Genomic DNA, 20,842 nt, shown 5'->3' on the forward strand with positions numbered 1-20,842 from the left:
TCCATTTCAAAACATGAAGGTTTGGCTCCAATTAAAAAACACTACCATCTCCGCAGTAAAGTGCTGAGGGGAAACCAATGTGGTCCATCCACAAAAACTACTTATAAACAAGAGTGGGAGTGCAGAAACCCACTGCTAGAAATACACACTGTTTGTATTGTTGCAGGGAATATTACAGAAAGCAGCAGCATGTGACAGAATGGAAGGAATTTCATCTCTTAAAAGAAAAAAAAAAAAAAACAAGAAGACATAAAATTAAAGATGTGAATAAAGATTAAAGCTGAATATCTCAAGTGGACGTACAGATTTCTTCAATTAAAGCTTTATTTGTGCAATTTCCCCACTAGTTTCGGTCCAAATAAGAACTTTCTGGTTATTTTCTGAGGTTATCGAGAATAATGTGTGTGTGTGTGTGTGTGTGTGTGTGTGTGTGTGTGTATAGCCTGGAACTGCTCCATTTGAAGTGGATTTTGGATCTTTTCCACACTTCTGCAGCCTTCTGCTTTGGAGTCACACGTATGATTTACAGCGAGGACAAACACTTAATCTCCTGCTATCGTGAATCCAGCCGAGCGGCGAAACGACGGTAAAACACCGAGGAGCCGCAGCAAAAAAGGGGGCTGGAACGAGCCCAGCGCACGCACCGCGACAGTATAAATAGAATAATATCGTCAGGATTTAAGGCCAGAGACAAATCCAGAGGATTTTTGCACGAGGAGAAGTGTATCAGCAGTGATGATTTAATGAACGTAGCACCTTGACTTCTTGATTTTTAAAAAAACTAAGCGTACCTAATGTTCAACGGTTTCAGTATTCCATCACTTTAACCACAAAACAATACAATTTTTCACATATCAGTTTGGTTTTTTTTTGCAGCTGGAAGACTGAGGCTGGTGTCAAATTACGAAGACTGAATCCTGCATGACTCAAAACTGCTATATTAAAAGACTTTACCAAAGAGGCAACATTCTTTTCAAATGGATCCCCCCCCCCCAAAATGTGAAAAGAATCATAAATTAATGTGAATTTTGGTCGAATCTTTTGAGAATCATACATGTAAAGTGAGCAGGACGATAAATTGATTGAAATTCCTGGAGGAATCATACAGAAACTGTTAGAAACCGTTCAACTTTTCCACTTTTTTGTTCTTGAATAGCACATTTACGAAAATTTCTCATTTCATGAATACCAAAAATGTTTCTCATCTGGAGCAAAACAACAACCGGAGTGTTCACCCCTCACCCAGTTCTCCTTTAACTGACTGAAAATCAGCAGATCATTTACAAACAGCGTGGAGATGATGGCTATAGACACCAACCAGATGAGAGAAATAAGCAAGAGAAGACAAAGACACGCTTGAAGCTGCTTTTCTTGCCACTTCTCGCTCCTGCTTTTCAAAACTATACAGTCATTTCATTTTAGAAAAGAGAACAAATTCACATCCGGGTCGCATAAACACACTTCTGCCAGCTCCTGTCTCGTTGCACGTGTGTGAAATGTGTGTGTGACATATATACAAAAGGCTTGCAGTATTTCACACTAGTACATACAAATTGCATTGTAACGATCATAAATCAGTTTTTTTTTTCCTTTTTAAAAAAAGTTTGATTCATTAGATTTCATACGCAAAAAAAAAACAAATACTGCATTATATAAAACGTTGATATCAATCGGTGAAGGCTTTTTATAGACGCTCACAGAGCTGTGGGAGTGGAAGTGCATGCACAGCTTTTACAGTCAGTCCTTAAAAAAGTGAGTTTAAGCACAATTTATTACATGATACGGAGACTAAGATGAACATCCAAGGAATTCTCTCTTCTTTTTTTTTTTTTTTTTTTTTTTATATGACGCTCTTTATCTACAGAGCAGCTTCCATCACATCTGTTTTCCCGGCTCACATTCATCCAGCGTTCGCTGCGGGTCTTGGTCTTAATCCAAAAAAAAAAAAAAAAAAAACGGCGTTCCAAGGGAAAGAAATTCCACAACAGCTTCCACAAATGTCAGGTTTGTCCTTCAAATTAACGTCTATGGCAGGAAGTCGCAGCATTATGCGATACCTCAACTGCTTGTGACTGTTTCAAAAAGAGAGAGAGAGAGAGAGGCAGAGAGAGAGGGAGAGGGAGAGAGAACGAGCCTCATCTGGACAAAAACAAGTCAATTCCGATGAGTTTGTGCGCTCGTAAAAGTAAAAAAGACAGAGAGAGAGAGAGAGAGAGAGAGAGTTTCCAGGCCAGATGAGCCGAGCGCCGAGCCTCAGTTGACTCGGAAGATGCTGAAGACGTGCGGCGAGGCCGAGGCGCTGCCCACGGCGTGGAGCCTGAAGGCCGAGCCGGTGACGGCCTGCAGCTCGGTGCCGCGGTCCAGCCGCAGCAGGCCCGACACCTGGCACGGCTTCAGGAAGTGGAAGGGGTGCGGCCCGGCGGACGGCGTGGTGCCGTAGCCCTCCATGCACTGCAGCTTCTGGGGCCGCTGGCCGCCGCTCACCACGTCCAGCTTCACGTACTGCGACTGCTGCTCGTTGAACAGCACCTGAGGGCGAGGAGCGTCCCGTCAGACACACACACACACACACACACACACAGCCCTGTCCCAGACTGTTTTAATGAATATTAAACAGAGTACATCAGTATTTCAAAGGTCCTTCTTTTTCTTTTTTTTTTTTTTCCCCTTTTAGTCAGATTTTCTCCAGACTTCTGTCAGCCTGACAACACCAAAGTCTGGACGCATGAGATCTCTTGAAACCCGATCTCCGCGTCTCCAGAAAACAGTTGAGTGCGAGAACAAAATGAAAGCTTAATTTATAGACCGGCCTCGTCCAACTCCTCTGTTTTTTAATCTCAACAGCTTCCATGGTGAATACAAAACCAGGGTTTCAGCAGCCGAACGCTGCGTTCTGATCTCAGATAAAGGAAGGATTTCATCCCCGTCGCTGCTTGAAGTCAGCCCCCATCCAGGAATTCACTTTTTTTAATGGACCAGATGAAGGATCTCATGACAGATTCACATCGATATGTGTTGATGAACCTAGAAAAAGTCCAAACACTGATCCATAGAAAGTGGATCCATCAACTTCCTCCACATTCTGGTGATGACGGTGATCCTTACTGTCTGAATGAACATCTTTAATAGAAAGCTTAAAAGGAACATTTTCATTCTCAATACAAAACTATGGACCAAAAATACCAAAACAATGAGCTGGAAGATGCTAAAACGCTTAAATCTAGTCTTTAGCCGTCAATAGAACCGTCTCCTGCACCACTTCATCCAGCTAAACCCCGGACCGGCTGCCAGTCCACAGACAGCCGCTCACACACATCACTTCACCTCAAACGCTTGTTTTCTGGACTGGAATCAAACCGGGGATGTTTTCACTCTCGGGCCTCACGATGATTCACTCATTCGTTTAATGGAAATACTTGCGGGAGCAGATTTAAATAAAGTTATTTAAGTTTGCGGATGAAAATAGAGCGCGCCTCACCTGGCAGAAGAGGAAGTAGACCCCCGTCTTCTCCACGGTGAAGGTGCCCTGCTCCCTGTTGTACCTCACTGCTTTTGTCATGTTGAGCGTCCTCTCCTCCCAGCCCTTGATCACGCCACCTTCTCCAACTGTCACACACACACACACACACACACACACACACACACACACACACACACCCCAGGTTATTCATCCCGAAGACCAAAGATTATCCGGCGTGCTTCGGGTTTTTATGAGTCTTACCTTGCTGAGAGGAGACTTTGGTTACTGGAGGAAAGCGGGAGAGAGACGTCGAAAGAAAGAGGAAAGTCAATTAAGATTTTTACGAGCGCAATCGTATAGGGGTATATGATTGAAAACACTTCAGCAGATGCTCCGCGAGACGGATCTGCCAGGCCACTTACTCTCAAAATGAGACGCCGCTTTCTTTCCACTCCCGTTCCTCCCTCGCAGCGTCCCCCCTTTCAGAAAGGAAGAATATGAGTTTGAATGCAAAGAAAATAACCCCTGAGGTTTCCTTTTTTTTTTTTTTGATAAAATAATCATTACCATGTGTATCAGTCTAATAACACAGTGTGTTAATTTGCTGCCGTTTCGACTCGACCTGGCCGGTTTTTTTAATGCGGTTAGCAGATGGGCAGAGGATTTCCTTTCACGTGCTTCAATATATTTCCTCAAACTGTTATTTTCAGTGAGAAGAGAGAGTGTGCCTCTTTTATTTTTTTTTTTTTTCTTCTTCTCTCTTTCCCCTGTGGGGGCTAATCTCAGTGCCAGCTGGTAGCAGTCATCTAGAAAATACAGAACGCAGAGAGAGAGAGAATGGAGAGCAGCGAGTGTGGCGGGTCAAGGGAAAAAGAGGAGGAGATGGACAGCAGAGAAGAGAGCATTAAAGAGCGGCGTTAAGAGACAAAGCTGGAGGGCTTGAGGGCTGAGGAAGAAAAATGAAGTGCTGGAAAAAAAAAAAAAAGAGAGAGAGACAAAAAGGTCTTTGGCTGCTCCGCGACCCAAAAGGCTCGAGTGAGAACAGAGCGAGGCAGCAACGGCGAAGTCTCCGGCTCGGATAAATACAATAAATAAAACACACACACTAAAAGGCCGGAGCTGGGGAGCGCCTGCTCCTGTTACTCACCCAAGGTTTATTTTAGCCTCATGATCCGGCCTGCGGGGAGCGATTTCAAACACCGATACGACCCGAGTGTGGACTGTGAAGTGCATACTTTATGTTTCAGCCCCCCCGCCCGCCGCCATCATTCAGGAATATTAAGTCCCTGACCCTGTAGATTTAGGATTTGCTACGGGCGAGCGAGAAGCGGAGGCTTTTTCCTGACTCAACCTGTCAGTCATCACGACGGCGGCGTCCCGCCGCATGAGGTTCACCCTCGGACAAAATGTGCGCGATCAGGCGGTCCCGTGACGGTGACGCAAGCGGGGAGCTAAAAATACCGCGATGATCGGTCATCAAATATCGCCGCTTTCACAACAAATCACAGCCGCGGCGGTCGTGTGCTCAGGGGCGGGGACAGAATCAATTTGGCCGGCCAAGGAGCGTGCGACAGGGCCTCCGTCCCCAGCCAGCTGGTTTTTCTGGGCTCCGGGGGCCGCTTCTTGGTCAGACCTGTAATTTTATAAACAGTCATCCAGCCTTGCCTACTTTTTTCCTGTGTCAACTTTTAGCAGCGGGCAGCGGCCGCGGGCCGCTCAGACCCGACCAAAGTGGCATGTGGGCCGGGACATGGCCGGGGGTTTGTGTTAAATGTTCTTCCCAAAAAGAAAAAAAAAAGCACCAGTTGGTACGCAGATTTGTGTCTGTGGTGGCATCTGGGGAGTTGTTGTACCGTCTCTTTTCACCCGCTGTCCCACCAGCAGCTCCCTCTTCTCCAGAATCAGCTGGACGATGGCCTTCCTCTGCGTGTTGACCTGTCGGAGGGGAGAGAGGGAGAAGGGGAAAACACATCATCCACCAGTATTCCGTTTGAAAGCAGCCACAGTCCCCCGGCCCCACGCTGCCAGCTTTAGATCCGCCACTTCCTCAGAGACCGGTTGCGACACCTAATGCATGTTTTCAGCGCTTTACATTCCTCGCATGTCTTTGCCCTCTTTCTTTTTTTCTTTTTTCCTTGCGAGAAAGAAAATGAATTTTTGTCCAGCCAGCAAAGTTTTTAATTCCTTGGCTTGAGAGGGGCCCAGCTGAGTGACCGGAGGAGAGTTTAGATCAAGCAGGAGAAGGAGAAGGAGTCGCTCCAGGGGAAAAAGTGTGTTTAAATTTACTGCTACTGTGGAAATAAGAGGCAGAGAGTTGCTCTCGGCTCTCCAGACACTCACTGACTGGCTCTCATCAGAAGTTGGCCAACCGTCAAGTGGACAGAAAGGGCCCCCCTTGGGAAAGGCTCCAGCATCAACACTCCACGTGTCCAATTTTGTGTGCGTGTTCATATGTATGTGTATGCGCAGTGTGTGTGTGTGCAGGTTTGTCAACATGATACACGGCCAACCTGTACCCCCCCCCCCCCACCCCCACCTCCCCCTGATCTGAAATCCAGTGCAACCTGGTTTTGTAAATAGTCTGAACTTGAAACCAGAAGAATTTCCATCAGCTCCTTTTGGCCGCTTTTAGGAAAATAATCTGCCTTGTGATGCAACCTTGTGCTGGAGCCTCACAACCGCTGCAAGTGCAAAAAGTGTGTGTGTTTGGGGGGGGGGGTCTGAAAAGTGCACTTTGCATGAGGCCGTGCAGGATTAGGGACGATTTACTGCGAGTTCAAGTCAGATTTAAGTTGCACTTTCATCCCGACACATGCATGAAAAAGCGGGCTTTGCAGGGCTGCGAATGATTTACACTTGCCGCACTCTGTCTTCCTGCCTGCTTCACGCCTCCAGCCCGAGCGCAGTCAGTGGGGTATAAAGTGCTTATAAGCCAAATAGTTTGAGGCTTTCCAGTAAATTGAGATAAAACTGGAGCACAACTGGCACCAGAGTAATTAAACATGGCGGGGGGAGCAGAGGGGGGGGGGGGGGGGGGGGGGGGGTGGAGACGCAAAAATAAGCTGTGCACAACTTAAAATGCGTTTATTGGTGAGTCCAGGGGAAGTCGTGCCAAGCAGGGAAACGGTGCCACAAAGCACAGTACGTGCAAAAGGGGGCGAGAGAAAGGGGGGGGGGGGGGGGGGGGGGTGTTAAGTGTGGAATTGCATTTGTCCACAGACCCCCCGCCAAGATTCCCGTAACCGCAGCTACAAAAGAAGTTACATAACGCACACTTGATAGGTATGTCAAAATAAAGAAATAAATCAAAAGTTGCATGCAGATAATTATTACTGTGCACGCTGTCCCCAGAGGAACTGCTGCTCGGGTGCTTTTGCAGAGTAACGATACAAACCTGCTCGAGTCGGTCCTGCAGGATCTTGAAGGACTGAGACAGGTCCCGCGTCTGACGCCAAGTCCACGCCGTGAACAGCGCGCTGCATGCGGCCAGGGACAGAGCCAGCAGCGCCAGAGAGACCCAGACGACCCGCAGCTTGCGCACTCGCCGCCTCTGCAGAATCCGATGCATATTATTGTGTGCGCGGGGGCTGCACTGCTTCTACTCACCGCCGCGGCGGACCGTCCAAGAGCCACACTTCAACTCCATTCCGGCGCAGCGCGAAGTGCCTCCAGACGCATTGCGCACGGTCCGGGAGAAGTGCACGCTCCGAGACTTTACACCCACCGCCGCTCGATTCTCTATCTGACGGGATGACTTTTTAAAGCAACAAAACATCCGATCCGCCGTCCTCGCGGGTCACAGCCACCATCCTCCACGCGCGCAGGCCGTCTCCAGACGGGAGAAAAGTCCGCACATCAACAACTGTTGCATCCTCCTGCGCGCGACTCGTTGACTCAGCTCTCTTGTCTTCCCTTTAAAAAACGGCGTGCCGGGGGGTCAGTCCATTAGACGTGCAGACGGAGCGTGCACGCATGAGTGGATCCACGCACACACACTCGCGCGGCTGGAGGTGAACTTTTTGGTTTTCTTTTTTTTTCTTCTTCTTCTTCTTCTTCTTCTTCTTGCGTGCGCTCCGATGGTGAGATACCGGCTGGCATCCGCCGTGGAAACCCCGGGGAGGCGAGGAGAGGCGAGGGGGAAAACGAGCCGCGGAGGAGCTTCCGCCGCTTGTCAGATCACTTTCATCAACTTGCACGGGCTTCGAACTTATGTGCCGCGCGTGTGGGGCTGCAGTGCCGCCCGCGGCCACACGGTGGCGGTGCCTGTAAAGGCACGACGGGCTGCGTGCGGCTTTTTCTTTTCTTTTTTTTTAAATGTCCACACTGTAATCAACAGGTGAGGACTGCAGATTTAACATGAACACAAAACACTGAGCTGGAGTGTCACAATAACTTCAAACTTTTAAAAAAAAAAAAATGTTAAAGCATACATAAAATGAAATGCATAAGATAAACTTTCTAATAAACTTTCTATATGTCAAGCCTAATGTTGGTATTTTAAAATGCCATATCAGTACAGATGTAATAATATGTATCAAATATTCAATAATCAGCACTGTGATAGACATAGGAATATAAAGAAAAGTATTTAAAAAATAAATTTTCAGCAACCAAGCAAAAACTGTAATTCCTCTTCTGAAATGTGTAGTTTTGGGGTTTATTCCAGTTCATTTGACTCATATTGTTCACTGATGGATTACGAGCGCCCCTGGTGGTAGATCAGAGTATTGCAGGACAGACAATACTGCAAGCAAGAGTCCCAGAAACAATTTATACCAATTTATCATTTTATCATTTTAAAATATGACAATATTATTAACTGGAAAGACTATCCTCTGTTCCTTTGAAAAGAAAAGCAAAGCAAAGTTTTTTTGGGAAAAAAAAAAATCTAAATACTCAAGACAACAATTTCAAATGATTTCATTGCAGTAAATTTTATTGAGCAGCAAGAACGAACAGTACAAAATATGAAAATATAGCTTCAGACCAAAACCGATTGTCTTAAAGATTTAATCAAAATTACCAGGAACCATCCATCACTTAAATAACCAAACAATATGGTTCAAAACTAAACTAAATGACTTGGGTGACACTAAACACCTCAAATGTGGCTTTGAGCCTCTTCTTTTTTCCATGAGCCAGTTTTTAACACAATCACCAGCATGTTGGTATTTATTCAACACATTGTAATCTATGTGCTTGAATACTGAGCATCTTCAGTAAACTCTGCATCAAAGCCCAGAGCTGAGTCAGTGGTGCTAGTGCGCCCTCTGCAGGACACCTGCGGCTGCACTGCCCAGTAATCACATTGATTGCACAGGAAAAACTGCATGTTCACACATTTTAAATTACAATTCCAGACTCTACTGCCCTGATTGTGCTTTCATTAATAGACTGAATAAATATTAAAATCTCTGCTAAACCTTTGTCTCATGTTTGACACTGTATTTATTTACATGTTCATTTAGTTTTATGTCCAGAGAACAGCATGTCTGGCCGCTAAATTTTAGATCTTCAATTGTTTCAAATTACAAACCTGAAAATGAAGGGTCAGTGTTTCCTCTTTGTTTAGAAAGAAAGAGAAAAAACTAAATATAACCTGCCACTCAGACGGTTTTCATTAAATTGATGGAAATGATATAAAAAGAAAAAAAACCCTCTTTTTTTCCCCCTTTTAGGTAGAAAGCAGACAGAATAAAAACCAGCAGTCCAGACCAAAGTGATGCCACTTTCATTTTAGCAGGACAGGTTCAAAAAAGTCTACTGAGCGGCCTCCAAGGTCCCTCCAGACGGATCACGGTTTGATTCCCGCCTGTTTCTTTTTGAAAGCAGGCCGAAGAGCTTGGCTGCATCCCGGCAGGCTTTTGGTTGATTCCAAATGACTCACTGAGTTTCACCACGTCAGAAGGAGAAAACAGAGGAAACACCAGCAGTTTGTGCTTTGACAGCAAACCTCATCTGGAAGACGACAACCAGCGTGGCTCTTTGGTTGGTTAAGGGTACAATTAAAGGGATAAACGATCAACAATTCACTGTTTCGCAACAAACAATGAAACACGAGTTACATCGATTAATTTCTTAATGTGTTTAGAGATAAAACTATTTCTTAGGAGACACACAAGTAGATTATTTTAGTGCCAAAACAAGGGGACAAACACCAAACACAGGTTTCAGTGCTACTTTAAGTGTATTGTGAGGGTAAGTTTCCCAAACTTAAATTCACTTAGTGAAGTATTTGCTCTAAAAACTACAAATGCATCTAATCAGCAGTTCCTCAGGAAACTAACAGTGAAGAGCTTATAGCTCAGTTTATTTGTGAAGAAACTTCACTGATATGATATGAAAGTGAGAGTTTTAGAATAAGTGTGCAGTGTATGACCACGAGATGACATTATTGTGTGAATGCTGAAGGCATTCACACTATTACATTCCTTTTCTTTATTGTGTGAATGCCTGAGGCATTCACACGTTTATTTTCCTGTTTCTTTATTATTGTGTGAATGCCTGAGGCATTCACACGTTTATTTTCCTGTTTCTTTATTATTGTGTGAATGCCTGAGGCATTCACACGTTTATTTTCCTGTTTCTTTATTGTGTGAATGCCGTAAGGCATTCACACGTTTATTTTCCTGTTTCTTTATTATTATTATTCTGACTTCTTCCGCCGTTTTTCGACACGCTTCTCCTCCTTCAAATCTTGTCCGATTTGAACCATTCAGATATCAAATTGTGCAGCTTTTTAAGGACATTCTGGCAATGTTCTAACTTTTGAATATCTTTTAAACTTTTTGAAATATTTCAACTTTTGTGCAACTTTCTGCCCCATGTTAACGGATGGAGATTTTTTCAAATTTTGGAACCTTATAACTTCTTCAAATCTTAACCGATTTTAACCATTCAACTTTTAAAATATTCAACTTTTTAAACTCTTTCTTGAACCTTTTTAAACTTTTTCAACTTTGTTCAACTTTTTCAAATATTTCAACTTTTTAAAATTATTTTTAACATTGAAGTCAATGGGAAAACCCTTCAACGGACCTTTGAACTCCTTCAACTTTGACCCCTTACAACTTTGTCATACTTTGACGTAGACACTTCATTTTACTTGCAAAATGTAGGCATTTTTGTCCTCTATTCAGGTATGTCATATCATGTCCATATCTTTTACCAAATTCAAACTGTGAGCCTTCAAGTACGGAGAGCATTTCAGCCGTTTTTGGAGTTTACAATGGGTGTGTATTGGAAAAGCTAGAGTGGGAGAAAGGAATTTAGAGTGCGGGAGGCTCTGGATTTAAACCAAAAAAATAATTCTTTTCTCGTCCCCCTGGCCACATTTCTGGCTCAATCTACACAATTACCTCTCTAAACGTAGCCACTTTTCTTGTGACCCGTACAATTGAGTCACTTGGTCTCTATCTCAAACGGTTCTCTCTCCAGCTGCATTTCTGTGAGGAGAGCGCAGGATTTTCTCCCATCCGCTCCAATGCATTTTGGAGAGAGATTTTCTCACTCAAATCCAAAACTTCGCTCATGTTCGTACCATCACAGTGGCTGAATGGATGATCCTACAGACATGATTCCTGCACCATTAAATTCATGAAAGACTTCTGAATCTGATTGTGAACAAATCTTTTTCAATGTCACCTCTGGGTCCTCGAGGAATGACATTTTCTCAACCATGCGCACTCCATAAGAACTGCTGGTTCACTGTCTTGGCTGCTGTGCAGCTGGTCTCCATAGCAACAGACACACCTGTTGTGCTGCTGCTGCTTGATGAGTCTGGACTTTTCCATTCAGACTGGAGCTCTATTGATCCTCTGTTACTCTGACACTGACTCTGCTGTTTCTTCAACTTTCTTAAAGTTTTTCCAACTTTTTGCAACGTTTTCAAACTTTTTCAACCTTTTTCAACTTTTTGCTGCATTTTTCAACTTTTTCAACGATTTTCAACTTTTTGCAGCGTTTTCAAACTTTTTCAACAATTTTCAACTTTTTGCAGCGTTTTCAAACTTTTTCAACTTTTTACAAGTTTTTGCAGCGTTTTTCAACTTTTTCAACGATTTTCAACTTTTTGCAGCGTTTTCAAACTTTTTCAACTTTTTTCAAGTTTTTGCAGCGTTTTTCAACTTTTTCAACGATTTTCAACTTCTTGTAGTGTTTTCAAACTTTTTCAACAATTTTCAACTTTTTGCAGCGTTTTCAAACTTTTTCAACTTTTTTCAAGTTTTTGCAGCGTTTTTCAACTTTTTCAACTTTTTGCAGCGTTTTCAAACTTTTTCCACTTTTTTCAAGTTTTTGCAGCGTTTTTGAACTTTTTCATCGATTTTCAACTTTTTGCAGCGTTTTCAACCTTTTTTTCAACTTTTTACAGTGTTTTTCAACTTTTTGAAGTGTTTTCAACCTTTTTCAACTTTTTAGAGTGTTTCCAACCTTTTTTAAAACTTTTTCAACTTTTTGCAGTATTTTAAAACTTATTCAACCTTTTTCAACTTTTTGCAGTCTTTTCAACCTTTTTCAACTTTTTGCAGCGTTTTCACCTTTTTCAAGGTTTTTTTTTTAACTTTTTGCAGTGTTTTCAACGGTTTTCAACCTTTATCAACATTTTTCAACTCTTTGCAGTGTTTTCAAGCTTTGTCAAAATTTGTCAACTTCCTTTTCAACCTTTCTTCTTGAACTTCTTCTGCATTACAGTTTAGCATTTTCAGCTCAGCATTCACACTTGCAGTTTCTTCAGGAACTGCAAATTTTTCTAGTTATTATTATTATTCTGACTTCTTCCGCCGTTTTTTGACACGCTTCTACTCCTTCAAATCTTGTCCGATTTGAACCATTCATATATCAAACTGTGCAGCTTTTTAAGGACATCCTGGCAATGTTCTAACTTTTTAATATCTTTTCAACTTTTTGAAATATTTAAACTTTTGTGCAACTTTTTGCCCCATGTTAACGGATGGAGATTTTTTCAAACTTTGGAACCTTATAACTTCTTCAAATCTTAACCGATTTTAACCATTCAACTTTTAAAATATTCAACTTTTTAAACTCTTTCTTCAACCTTTTTAAACTTTTTCAACTTTGTTCAACTTTTTGAAATATTTCAACTTTTTAAAATTATTTTTAACATTGAAGTCAATGGGAAAACCCTTCAACGGACCTTTCAACTCCTTCAACTTTGACCCCTTACAACTTTGTCATACTTTGACGTAGACACGTCATTTTACTTGCAAAATGTAGGCATTTTTGTCCTCTATTGAGGTGTGTTATATCATGTCCACATCTTTTACCAAATTCAAACTGTGAGCCTTCAAGTACGGAGAGCATTTCAGCCGTTTTTGGAGTTTACAATGGGTGTGTATTGGAAAAGCTAGAGTGGGAGAAAGGAATTTAGAGTGCGGGAGGCTCTGGATTTAAACCAAAAAAATAATTCTTTTCACGTCCCCCTGGCCACATTTCTGGCTCAATCTGCACAATTACCTCTCTAAACGTAGCCACTTTTCTTGTGACCCGTACAATTGAGTCATTTTGTCTCTATCTCAAACGGTTCTCTCTCCAGCTGCATTTCTGTGAGGAGAGCGCAGGATTTTCTCCCATCCGCTCCAATGCATTTTGGAGAGAGATTTTCTCACTCAAATCCAAAACTTCTCTCATGTTCGCAACATCGCGGTGGCTGAATGGATGATTCTACAGACATGATTCCTGCACCATTACATTCATGAAAGACTTCTGAATCTGATTGTGAACAAATCTTTTTCAATGTCACCTCTGGGTCCTCGAGGAATGACATTTTCTCAACCATGCGCACTCCATTAAAAAGTGCTGATTCACTGTCATGGCTGCTGTGCAGCTGGTCTCCATAGCAACAGACACACCTGTTGTGCTGGCTGCTGCTTGATGAGTCTGGACTTTTCCATTAAGACTGGAGCTCTATTGATCCTCTGTTACTCTGACACTGACTCTGCTGTTTCTTCAACTTTCTTAAAGTTTTTCCAACTTTTTGCAACGTTTTCAAACTTTTTCAACCTTTTCCAACTTTTTGCAACGTTTTCAAACTTTTTCAACCTTTTTCAACTTTTTGCAGCATTTTTCAACTTTTTCAACGATTTTCAACTTTTTGCAGCGTTTTCAAACTTTTTCAACTTTTTTCAAGTTTTTGCAGCGTTTTTCAACTTTTTCAACGATTTTCAACTTTTTGCAGCGTTTTTCAACTTTTTCAACGATTTTTAACTTTTTGCAGCGTTTTCAAACTTTTTCAACTTTTTTCAAGTTTTTGCAGCGTTTTCAACCTTTCTCAACTTTTCTCAACTTTTTACAGTGTTTTCCAACTTTTTCAACGATTTTCAACTTTTTGCAGCGTTTTCAAACTTTTTCAACTTTTTTCAAGTTTTTGCAGCGTTTTTTCAACTTTTCAACGATTTTCAACTTTTTGCAGCGTTTTCAAACTTTTTCAACTTTTTTCAAGTTTTTGCAGCGTTTTTGAACTTTTTCAACGATTTTCAACTTTTTGCAGCGTTTTCAACCTTTCTCAACTTTTCTCAACTTTTTACAGTGTTTTCCAACTTTTTCCAACTTTTTCAACTTTTTGAAGTGTTTTCAACCTTTTTCAACTTTTTAGAGTGTTTTCAACCTTTTTTAAAACTTTTTCAACTTTTTGCAGTATTTTAAAACTTTTTCAACCTTTTTCAACTTTTTGCAGTCTTTTCAACCTTTTTCAACTTTCTGCAGCGTTTTCACCTTTTTCAAGGTTTTTTTTTTAACTTTTTGCAGTGTTTTCAACGGTTTTTAACCTTTATCAACCTTTTTCAGCTCTTTGCAGTGTTTTCAAGCTTTGTCAAAATTTGTCAACTTCCTTTTCAACCTTTCTTCTTGAACTTCTTCTGCATTACAGTTTAGCATTTTCAGCTCAGCATTCACACTTGCAGTTTCTTCAGGAACTGCAAATTTTTCTAGTTGTGTGAATGCTGAAGGCATTCACACCTTTGTTTTCCTGTTTCTTTATTGTGTGAATGCTGAAGGCATTCACACGATTACATTCCTCCTCTGACTTCTTCCGCCGTTTTTTGGCACGCTTCTCCTCCTACAAAGTTTGTCCGATTTGAACCATTCAGATATCAAAATGTGCAGCTTTTTAAGGACATTCCTGCTATGTTCTGGCTTTGTAATATCTTTTAAACTTTTTGAAATATTTCAACTTTTGTGCAGCTTTTTACCCCATGTTAATGGATGGAGAAATTTTTAAACTTTATAACCCTTTAACTCCTTCAAATCTTAACCGATTTTAACCATTCAACTTTTAAACTATTCAACTTTTTAAACCCTTTCTTAAACCTTTTTAAACTTTTTAAACTTTTTTAAGCTTTTTGAAATATTTCAACTTTTTAAAATTATTTTTAACATTGAAGTGGATGGGAAACCCCTTCAACTGACCTTTAAACTCCTTCAACTTTGAACCCTTTAAACTTTGTCATACTTTCACACAGAGATGTCATTTAACCTTTAAAACGTAGGCATTTTTGTCCTCTATTTGGGTATGTAATATCCTTTCAAGATCTTTTACCAAATTTAAACTGTGAGCCTTCAAGTACGGAGAGAATTTCAGCCGTTTTTGGAGTTTACAATGGGTGTGTATTGGAAAAGCTAGAGTGGGAGAGTGGCAGTTAGAGTGGGGGAGGCTCTGAATTTTAACCCCCCAAAAAATTATTTTCTCGTCCTCCTGGCCACATTTCTGGCTCAATCTGCATAATAACCCCTCAAAACGTAGGAATTTTTCTTGTGACCCGTACAATTGAGTCACTTTGTCTCTATCTCAAACGGTTCTCTCTCCAGAGGCATTTGTTTGAGGAGAGCGCAGAATTTTCTCCCATCCGTTCCAATGCATTTTCGAGACGCCTGAATCCAAAACTTCACTCATGTTCGCACAATCGCCGTGGCTGAATGGAAGATCCTACAGACATGATTCCTGCACCATTAAATTCATGAAAAACTTCTGAATCTGACTGTGTGAAAATCTTTTTCAATTTCACATCTTGGTCACCGAGAAATGCCATTTCTTCAACCATGCGCACTCCATTAAAAAGTGCTGATTCACTGTCATGGCTGCTGTGCAGCTGGTCTCCATTGCAACAGACACACCTGTTGTGCTGCTGCTGCTTGATTAGTCTGGATTTTTCCATTAAGACTGGAGCTCTATTGATCCTCTGTTACTCTGACACTGACTCCACTGCTCCTTCTACCTCTATCAACTTTTTTTTAAAAGTTTTTGCAGTGTTTTCTACCTTTTTCAACCCTTTTTAACTTTTTGCAGTGTTTTCAACTTTTTGCAGTGTTTTTAACCTTTTTCAACCTTTTTCAACTTTTTGCAGTGTTTTCAACCTTTTTCAACCCTTTTCAAGTTTTTGCAGTGTTTTCAAACGTTTGCAACCTTTTTCAACTTTTTGCAGTGTTTTCATCCTTTTTCAACCTTATTCATCATTTTTCTAATTTTTTAAACTTTTTGCAGTGTTTTCAACCTTTTTCAACCTTTTTCAAGTTTTTGCAGCATTTTTCAAACTTTTTCAAACTTTTTCAACTTTTTAGAATGTTTTCAAACTTTTTCAACCTTTTGCAGTGTTTTCAAACTTTTCAACTTTTTGCAGTGTTTTCAAACGTTTTTCAACCTTTTTCAACTTTTTGCAGTGTTTTCAAACTTTTTCAACTTTTTACAGTGTTTTTCAACCTTTTTCTATTTTTTACAGTGTTTTCAACGTTTTTCAACCTTTTTCAACTTTTTGCAGTGTTTTCAACGTTTTTCAACCTTTTTCACCTTTTTTCAACCTTTTTCACCTTTTTCAAGTTTTTGCAGCGTTTTCAAACTTTTTCAACTTTTTACAGTGTTTTCAACCTTTTTCAAACGTTTTCAACTTTTTGCAGTGTTTTCAAACGTTTTTCAACCTTTTTCAACTTTTTGCAGTGTTTTCAAACTTTTTCAACTTTTTACAGTGTTTTTCAACCTTTTTCTATTTTTTACAGTGTTTTCAACGTTTTTCAACCTTTTTCAACTTTTGCAGCGTTTTCAAAAGTTGTCAACTTTTATTAACCTTTTTCATCTTTTTGCTGTGTTTTCAACCTTTTTCAACTTTTTTCAACTTTTTGCAGTGTTTTCAAACTTTTTCAACCTTTTTCAACTTTTTGCAGCGTTTTCAAACTTTTTCAACCATTTTCAAGTTTATTTCAGGGTTTTTCAACTTTGCTTATTGAGCTTTTTCTGCATTACAGTTTAACATTTTTAGCTCAGCATTCACACTTGCAGTTTCTTCAAGGAACTGCAAATTTTTTCTAGTTATTATTCTGTATTCTTCCGCCGTTTTTTGACACTTAACTCCTCTTACAGTTCTTGTCCGATTTGAACCATTCAAGTATCAAATTGTTCAGCTTTTTAAGGACATTCCTGCTATGTTCTAGCTTTTTAAAACCTTTTAAACTTTTTGAAATATTTCAACTTTTGTGCAACTTTTTGCCCCATGTTAACGGATGGAGATTTTTTGAAACTTTGAAACCCTTCAACTCCTTCAAATCTTAACCGATTTTAACCATTCAACTTTTAAAATATTCAACTTTTTAAACCCTTTCTTAAACCTTTTTAAACTTTTTAAACCTTTTTAAACTTTTTGAAATATTTCAACTTTTTAAAATTATTTTTAACATTGAAGTGGATGGAAAACCCCTTCAACTGACCTTTCAACTCCTTCAAATTTGAAGCCTTAAAACTTTGTCATACTTTCACATAGAAAAGTCATTTAACTTTTAAAACGTAGGCATTTTTGTCCTCTATTCAGGTATGTAATATCATTGCAAGATCTTCTACCAAATTTAAACTGTGAGCCTTCAAGTACAGAGAGAATTTCAGCCGTTTTTGGAGTTTACAATGGGTGTGTATTGGAAAAGCTAGAGTGGGAGAAAGGAATTTAGAGTGCGGGAGGCTCTGAATTTTAACCAAAAAAAAATTCTTTTCTCGTCCGTACGGCCACATTTCTGGCTCAATCTGCACAATAACCCCTCAAAACGTAGGAATTTTTCTTGTGACCCGTACAATTGAGTCACTTTTTCTCAATCTCAAACGGTTCTCTCTCCAGAGGCATTTGTTTGAGGAGAGTGCAGAATTTTCTCCCATCCGCTCCAATGCATTTTCGAGACGCCTGAATCCGAAACTTCACTCGTGTTCGCACAATCGCCGTGGCTGAATGGATGATCCTACAGACATGATTCCTGCACCATTAAATTCACGAAAGGCTTCTGAATCTGACTGTGTGAAAATCTTTTTCAATTTCGCCTTTCGGTCCCCGAGAAACGCCATTTCTTCAACCATGCGCACTCCATTAAAAAGTGCTGATTCACTGTCATGGCTGCTGTGCAGCTGGTCTCCATTGCAACAGACACACCTGTTGTGCTGCTGCAGCTTGATTAGTCTGGATGTTTCCATTAAGACTGGAGCTCTATTGATCCTCTGTTACTCTGACACTGACTCTACTGCTTCTTCTACCTTTTTCAACCCCTTTCAACTTTTTGCAGTGTTTTCAACATTTCTCAACCTTTTTCAACTTTTTGTAGTGTTTTCAACCTTTTTTAAACTTTTTGCAGTGTTTTCAACATTTTTCAACTTTTTTCAAACTTTTTCAACTTTTTGCAGTGTTTTCAACTTTTTTCAACATTTTTCAACTTTTTGCAGTGCTTTCAACCTTTTTTAAACTTTTTCAACTTTTTGCATTGTTTTCAACCTTTTTCAAATTTTTTCAACTTTTTTGAACCTTTTTCAACCTTTTTCGTCTTTTTGCAGTGTTTTCAACCTTTTTCAACTTTTACAGTGTTTTCAAATTTTTTCAACCTTTCTCAACATTTTTCAATCTTTTTGACCTTTTTTCAACTTTTTGCAGTGGTTTCAACCCTTTTCAACCTTTTTCAAGTTTTTAAAACGTTTTTCAAGCTTATTAAACTTTTTTCAACTTTTTGCAGCGTTTTCAAACTTTTTCAACATTTTGCAGTGTTTTCAACGTTTTTCAACATTTTTCAACTTTTTGCAGTGTTTTCAACCTTTTTCAAACTGATTCAACTTTTTGCAGTGTTTTCAAACTTTTTCAACCTTTTTCAACTTTTGCAGCGTTTTCATACTTTTTCAAACTTTTTCGACTTTATTTCAGGGTTTTTTATCTTTGCTTATTGAGCTTTTTCTGCATTACAGTTTAACATTTTCAGCTCAGCATTCACACTTGCAGTTTCTTCAGGAACTGCAAATTTTTTCTAGTTATTATTCTGTATTCTTCCGCCGTTTTTTGACACTTAACTCCTCTTACAGTTCTTGTCCGATTTGAACCATTCAAGTATCAAATTGTGCAGCTTTTTAAGGACATTCCTGCTATGTTCTAGCTTTTTAAAACCTTTTAAACTTTTTGAAATATTTCAACTTTTGTGCAACTTTTTGCCCCATGTTAACGGATGGAGATTTTTTCAAACTTTGAAACCCTTCAACTCCTTCAAATCTTAACCGATTTTAACCATTCAACTTTTAAAATATTCAACTTTTTAAACCCTTTCTTAAACCTTTTTAAACTTTTTAAACCTTTTTAAACTTTTTGAAATATTTCAACTTTTTAAAATTATTTTTAACATTGAAGTGGATGGAAAACCCCTTCAACTGACCTTTCAACTGCTTCAAATTTGAACCCTTAAAACTTTGTCATACTTTCACATAGAAAAGTCATTTAACTTTTAAAACGTAGGCATTTTTGTCCTCTATTCAGGTATGTAATATCATTGCAAGATCTTGTACCAAATTTAAACTGTGAGCCTTCAAGTACAGAGAGAATTTCAGCCGTTTTTGGAGTTTACAATGGGTGTGTATTGGAAAAGCTAGAGTGGGAGATTCGAATTTAGAGTGCGGGAGGCTCTGAATTTTAACCAAAAAAAAAATTATTTTCTCATCCGTACGGCCACATTTCTGGCTCAATCTGCACAATAACCCCTCTAAACGTAGGAATTTCTCTTGTGACCCGTAAAATTGAGTCACTTTGTCTCTATCTCAAACGGTTCTCTCTCCAGAGGCATTTGTTTGAGGAGAGTGCAGAATTTTCTCCCATCCGCTCCAGTGCATTTTCGAGATGCCTGAATCCAAAACTTCACTCGTGTTCGCACAATTGGTATGGCTGAATGGATGATCCTACAGACATGATTCCTGCACCATTAAATTCATGAAAGGCTTCTGAATCTGACTGTGTGAAAATCTTTTTCAATTTCACCTCTGGGTTCTCCAGGCACGACATTTTCTCAATCATGCGCACTCCATTAAAAAGTGCTGATTCACTGTCATGGCTGCTGTGCAGCTGGTCTCCATTGCAACAGACACACCTGTTGTGCTGACTGCTGCTTGATTAGTCTGGATTTTTCCATTAAGACTGGAGCTCTATTGATCCTCTGTTACTCTGACACTGACTCCACTGCTCCTTCTACCTCTATCAACTTTTTTAAATGTTTGCAGTGTTTTCAACCTTTTTCAACACTTTATAACTTTTTGCAGTGTTTTCAACATTTTTAAACCTCATTCAACCTTTTTGCAGTGTTTTCAACCTTTTCCAAACTATTTCAACCTTTTCAACTTTTTTCAACCCTTTTTAACTTTTTGCAGTGTTTTCAAACTTTTTCTAACTTTTTCAACTTTTTTTTAAACCTTTTCAACTTTTTGCAGTGTTTCCAACCTTTTTCAACATTTTTCAACTTTTTGCAGTGTATTCAACCTTTTCAACTTTTTTCAACCCTTTTCAACTTTTTGTAGTGTTTTCAAACTTTTTCAAACTTTTTCAACTTTTTTCAACCCTTTTCAACTTTTTACAGTGTTTTCAAACTTTTTCAACCGTTTCAACTTTTTTTTTAACCTTTTTCAACTTTTTGCAGTGTTTTCAGACTTTTTCAAACTTTTTTCAACTTTTTTTAAACTTTTTCAACTTTTTGCAGTGTTTTCAACATTTTTCAATCTCATTCAACCTTTTTCAACTTTTTGCAGTGTTTTCAAACTTTTTCAACCGTTTCAACTTTTCTTTAACCTTTTTCAACTTTTTGCAGTGTTTTCAGACTTTTTCAAACTTTTTCAACTTTTTTTAACCTTTTTCAACTTTTTGCAGTGTTTTCAACATTTTTCAACCTCATTCAACCTTTTTCAACTTTTTGCAGTGTTTTCAGCCTTTTTCAACCTTTTTCAACTTTTTGCAGTGTTTTCAATCTTTTTCAAAATTTTTCAAGCTTTTTCAACTTTTTTCAACCCTTTTCAACTCTTTGCAGTGTTTAGAACCTTTTTCAACATTTTTCAACTTTTTTCAACGTTTTTCAACTTTATTTCAGGTTTTTTCACCTTTTCTTATT

General features: G+C 39.6%; 1 protein-coding gene across 1 annotated transcript; it reads right to left on the bottom strand.

Annotated features, from left to right (window-relative positions):
* Positions 1-7,638, bottom strand: tnfsf12 (TNF superfamily member 12). Its single transcript, XM_030087841.1, has 6 exons — positions 6,855-7,638; positions 5,314-5,395; positions 3,883-3,939; positions 3,722-3,745; positions 3,479-3,606; positions 1-2,529 (listed from the first exon to the last, which is right to left on the bottom strand). Exons 1-6 carry the CDS (start codon positions 7,026-7,028, stop codon positions 2,254-2,256), a joined length of 741 nt encoding a protein of 246 aa, XP_029943701.1. The 5' UTR covers positions 7,029-7,638; the 3' UTR covers positions 1-2,253.
* Between the last annotated feature and the right edge of the window lie 13,204 nt (positions 7,639-20,842).

This window comes from Salarias fasciatus, chromosome 3, assembly GCF_902148845.1.
Source record: "Salarias fasciatus chromosome 3, fSalaFa1.1, whole genome shotgun sequence".
In the NCBI taxonomy this organism is placed as follows: Eukaryota; Metazoa; Chordata; class Actinopteri; order Blenniiformes; family Blenniidae; genus Salarias; species Salarias fasciatus.

What these genes read in the sequence shown, in the direction of transcription:
- tnfsf12 (XM_030087841.1), bottom strand. Translation starts at nt 7,028, where the DNA reads ATGCATCGGATTCTGCAGAGGCGGCGAGTGCGCAAGCTGCGGGTCGTC. An exon ending in TGCAGGACCGACTCGAGCAG is followed by an intron (nt 5,396 to 6,854) that starts GTTTGTATCGTT and finishes CCCCTCCGACAG; the next exon opens with GTCAACACGCAGAGGAAGGC. An exon ending in AGCGGCGTCTCATTTTGAGA is followed by an intron (nt 3,746 to 3,882) that starts GTAAGTGGCCTG and finishes GCTTTCCTCCAG; the next exon opens with TAACCAAAGTCTCCTCTCAG.